We start from the raw sequence: 5662 nt of genomic DNA on the forward strand, positions 1-5662 counted from the left end.
CAAAGAAAATCAAATGTCCTCTAATAGCAAGAGAAAAAAAATGCAAAAATGAATGTATTAAAAACTGAACATGTGTTAAAGCTCTGTTTGCTGTTCTGTCATGATGTTAGAGAAAATCTCTCTCATTAACATTGTTAATAACTCAACGGCAAGGGGAAGATTTTTAACCTGCATTGTACTTGCAAGGACCCTGTCAAGACAGGTTCCATGCGTAAATAAAAATGCATGAAAACATTGTCACAGAATGAGCGTTGAATAAAGTTTTCTGCAGACTTTTATAGAGCAGCAGAGTCCAGCGGGCATTCACTCATAGGCAGCTGCAGTCAGTCGCACAAACATGATCCATGGCCGTCGTCAAGTCGGCCTCCAGACGGAGATGAGAATGTTTTGGGCACGTTCTACTGGCAACAACGCCAAGGAGGCAGGAAGCCGACCTTCAAGTCGAGATAAGAGATTGTTTTGGTAGACAGCAGGTTCTCAGGGCAGAGGGAAATAATTTTCTCAGCCTCAATATAAAACACAACATTCATAACACTTAACTGAAAAGTCTCTGGCAGATGCTCACCAGTCTGATCAGACTTGGAGACAAGTTCATTAATGCTTGGCGTCACTCTCTGATCTGAAGAGATCCTCAGGATTGAGTGAAGGTGCTCTTCAGTAGGACTACTCCTGCGATGGTTTGTTTATTTTCATCACAGAGAAAAGTTGCTCGCACGGACATGTGCTGCCCAGCAGAGAACAATTGAGCAGCTGGGTCATTGTGTCAGGGATGACATGTGGAAACTGTGCAGCTCCCATGCACTCATGGCTTCAGTGTGTCACGACCATGGAGCTCAATCAGATCCACCCAGAGACTGTTGGAGTGCTTTACTTGTCAGATGCTGGTGGAGTGATGAAGCTGATGAGTGAAATGATGAAGATGAAGATTTAAGTGATGAAGATGATAGGTGGAGTAATGAAGATGAAAGGTAGACTGATGAAGAAAAAGGGTAAAGTGATGAAGATGAAGGGTAGAGTGATGAAGGATAGAGTGATGCAGATGAAGGATAGAGTGATGAAGAGTGGAGTGATGAAGATGAAGGGTAGAGAGTGTATGATTACAACTGTGAGTCTAATAAGTCATTGGCAGCAGCTTTGACATTTATTTTGATCTCGGTTCTCCTTACACAGATTACACAGCTTATATATCAATTTGTAAACATTTTATTTTTTGTTGTTGCTAAGCTGATCATGATTTTTGGCTAGTAGCTACTTTGACATGATTAATTTTCTTCACACATTTTCCAGTTCATGGTGATGATGTGGTAATCATGAAGTATGTGGTCTTACCTGTTGCTGCTCCAGGACTCAGTAGTGATGGCTTTGGTTGGAGGCAGGTGTTCAGCAGAATGACTTGTCATGAGTCGAGCTGTAATGAGCGGCACAGCTGTAAATAATAAACATCAAGATGATAAATTGTGTTAAGACAGTGGTTTTGTAGCAACAACAAAAAAAGTTTATATAGTAGACCCTCTTGATCGATGAATTTAAATAATTGATGATGTGCAATTTGAGACCTGATAACTTTTGTTTATACTCATCTTTAAACCCACTCTATATTTAAATAGTTCCTCAATTATAAGACCAAACAGCAACCACAAAATTGGTATTCTTGCACACCAAAAAAAAAAATCAAGTACGATTGTGTATTTGACATTTAAAAATTCTAAAGTTGCAACATGAATATCAGTAAGAATTTTGTTTGAAAATGTTCAAAAATACAGCTTCAAGGTTGTATCGTTGTTGTGTGTTTTTCTTTTAAACTTGCCAGTCATAGAAACTGCATGGCTAACAACAAAAGTCAAACTTGTTATTTAGTCTGTCTATCAGTATTCACCATATTTCAGTTGTCCAAATATGCTGTAACAACCCTGTACCACCGAGACGGGAATGAATATCAATCAACAAAGACACAAGAAACACATTATGCATTCTCCAAAGGACATGTGAGCTTTACTGCTCACTTCTCTTACAACTCAAGTAGAGACATGAGAGTTTTTGTATTGAACGCTTTTAGAAGACATGAGAGGTGTGTTCAGGGCTATGTTCCCGGACAGTGAAGTAGCACACAACTACAAAACAAGCCTAGCTTATATGTTTGGCCTTGCCCCATACTTTAGAAACAAATGTCTTGACAAGATCAAGTCATCAGCTGTGTGGTCAGTTTTGAGGAATTGCTGAACTCCGTTTGCCAGGAAGGACAGATCGATGTCTTCATCCATTACTTTGGTGCTGGCATCAAGATGCTCCATAGAAGTAAAGGAAACTCAGGCCCAGTGTTCCTGGAATTACTTGGTGCACCAAAAATCCACCAATGGCTGGTTGGGGAGTTGCTCCTGACTTCACCACAAGTGATTTTTCATGGGGGTTTTTTATCTTTCATGTGGGATGCCAAGTTTGTAAGTCCCAGGATGCTAAGGGCAATGGATTTCTTGCAAACATGGTAAAAAGCCTTAGTTTGACTGTTTGGTACTTCGTTTGGCCAGTTTTAAACTCTCCCTTTTCAAGACATTCCTTTTGTAATATGCAGAAATAAGTAGCAAATGACATGGACAGTTCAGCTAGTTGGAAATTTGCTGCAGAAAGGTTTAAGGTCTAAGATAAACAATCCACTATGAGGATAATGGTATTACCTTCCAAAGGGCGCAAGTCATGTAACAAAGTCCAAAGAAACATGGGACCATGGAAGACCAGGTGGTGGTGGACAGAGAAGGCCAGAAGGTTGATTATTATTTTTGTTCCTGGCACACATGAGACAATCAGACACAAACCTTTACATCTTGGAGCATAGATGTGGACAGGTTTGGCTATAACTCTTGATGAAACTCCTAGATAAATTGGGAATCTCAAGAACCTTTGTAACCGTTTCTGACTTTCTGGGACTGGCCACTCTGCGACAGCCTTTATTTTATCAGAGTCTGTCTTGAACCTGACTACTCTCTCAAATTAATCCCAAAAAGGGCACGATGGAAACATGAAACTCACACTTCTCAGCTTTGATGAACAGCTGATTCTCTGTGAGCCTTTGCAACATAGCTCAGATGTGATTAGAATGTTAAATCAAGAAAATCAAGGACGTCATTAACCAAAGCCTGGAACACAGCTGGGGCACTGGTTAGACCAAAAGGCATCACTAGGTACTCAAAATGGCCTAAATGGGTTTTGAAAGCAGTTTTCCACTCGTCTCCCTCTTTGATGCTGACCAAGTGGTATCCATAACAAAGATCAGATTTTGTGTATATTTTAGCTCTTCATATACTGAATAAATATGTGATAAGAGTATATATTTTTTTAATGGTGCTCTATTTCAAATCCCGATAATCCATGCAAAGTTTAAGGGTCTTGTCTTTCTTTTCCACAAAAAAATAAAATAAAATAAAACAAACACTGCCCCAACATGGCAAGTAGAGGGAAGAATAATGCCTAAAGCATGGGATTCCTCAATATAAATCCTCATAGTCTCCTTCTCTGGGCCAGTCAGGTTGTATAATCTGCTGGATGGTAATGGCACCCCAGGAAGGAGATCTATGGCACAATCATACATTCTGTGATGAGGAAGAGAAAGGGTCCTTTGTTTATTAAATGCTTCAACAAGATTGTGATATACCGGAGGTATTGCAACTTAACCAGATCAGGTTAGTCTTTGTACTCACTTTTATCTAAGATGGAAACTTCAGAACAAAAACAATTTTCCATATATTCTTGACTCCAACCATTTCCCTTCTTTTCAGTCCAGTTTATTGTGGGATTATGTTGTTCCATGTTTTTCAGAGTGAACGACTCAAGTGAAACGGGTTATTTGATTGATTCAGATTAGCATGGCTCCATAAAGTGAACCAGATTTACCAGCTCTAGTGGTTAAGTGTGAGAGAGAGGAAACTACCTGTTGAGCGACATGCATTACATTATTTCTGCCTCGGAAAATTTTCAAAATAAAAGATCTAAATAAGTGAAAAATCACAAATATTATAAACCTGGTGTATTAAACAAGTATTTCAGTGTACATTTTACCTCCGTTGCACAGTATGCTTATGCAGTATTTTAAATAGCTAAAACAAGACATCTCAACTTATTTCAATTGCATACAGTGAACTGACACCTTATCAAAAGAAAATACAAGTTGGAAAACATGTCAGAATAAACAAAAGCTCTCTAAAATGAATAACTAACATCGACTGAATGGAACTTTATTAATTACATCTATGTTTTAGTAAATTCAGATTTGTTATTCTATGCCTTCTCATGTTCTATAACTTCCTAATAAATGCAGGGAATAATGAGGAGGGGATGCTTGCATGGCTCTTCCAGCTTCATTCATTGTGTTCCCTCTTTGTTAAAAAAAAAACAGGTAAAATGAGGGCTGTAATTCATTGTTCATGCAAGATTTATCCAATATTCTAGAGTGATAGGAAGTATTTTTGCCTCCAGTTTACATAAAGCATCATATCTGTTACATTCAGAACAAACGTTTGTTGACAGATGGTGGCAGGACATTATAATTACAAGCTTGGTTGCTATTTCAGAATTAATTAAATGTTGCCATTTTGAGAATATAAACATGTATTTTTGTCTTTGTAAATAAACTTTTATCATATTCATCTTATATTGATATAATCCCTCTTGAAAACTGTGATGTTGATTTCTGATATTGTACATAGCACCTTTATGTATACAGTTTCTTATTTTTGAATTGGGGTTTGTAGAAAGATTTAGAATAATTAATATCTTACCTGTTGGGAGCTTTTTTAAACAATCTATGTGTGTTTGACGGAATTAACAAGCTAATGGTTAATGTAATTGGGGCCAGTACCAAAGTACTGGCTGTCCTAAAACAACTTCAGTCTCAAAACAAAACAAAACAAACAAACAAACAAAAAAAACTGTTGTTTGTGCATCTTTAATTTATGATTATTTTCCGTTACATGATTATTTACATAAAGCTCTATGATTTTCTTCATACATTAATAACAGTGGCTGCTGCAGTGCTTGCAACAGAAATATTTTATTATTGTTGCCAAATGAAAGGTCCACTTCAAAACTCCCAGTAGTGCAGAGGATTCTAAAACAATGTATCGGCCTGTATGTTCAGACTAATCAATCCAGTCAGAATTAAATTTTACATCCCCAAACTGGGGCCATTTGAAGATCTATCTTGAACAGGTTTGATTGTTCATAACTTTTAAACAAAACCATACTGCAAAAATCTGAACAATTACAACATATATTAAATGATGGAAATGATACACGACCTTCAGATTCTAAACCATTTAAACATTTTATTTCTTTGTCATGTACGCTGCCCAAGTTTAACCAGTCAATAAGACAGTAATCATAGAGAACATTCATCTGTTTCACTTTTATATTTATTTGAGGCTTGAAACCTCCTTTTCATCTCTGACCTATAGTTTTTGAAGAATTGTCGTCTCACTGCAGTTATTCAAGGAGAACCTTTAAATCTTCAAGGTGACAACAAAATAACTTTATTAAATTAATCAAATATTTCTGAAACCTTTATATATACATACATACATACATACATACATACATACATAAATACATACATACATATATACATACATATATATATATATATATATATATATATATATATATATATATATAT

At 36.7% G+C, this 5662-nt stretch overlaps 1 protein-coding gene across 1 annotated transcript in view; it reads right to left on the reverse strand.

The window, feature by feature from the left end:
* Nucleotides 1-927: 927 nt before the first annotated feature.
* The window catches only part of pigr (polymeric immunoglobulin receptor), a 44998-nt gene continuing 40263 nt past the window's right edge, over nt 928-5662 (reverse strand). Inside the window, 2 exon segments of the mRNA XM_037682048.1 lie at nt 928-973; nt 1330-1426. Coding sequence (XP_037537976.1) covers nt 928-973; nt 1330-1426 — 143 coding nt within the window.

The sequence above is a fragment of the Nematolebias whitei genome, chromosome 9, assembly GCF_014905685.2.
Source record: "Nematolebias whitei isolate Nwh7 chromosome 9, NemWhi1, whole genome shotgun sequence".
In the NCBI taxonomy this organism is placed as follows: Eukaryota; Metazoa; Chordata; class Actinopteri; order Cyprinodontiformes; family Rivulidae; genus Nematolebias; species Nematolebias whitei.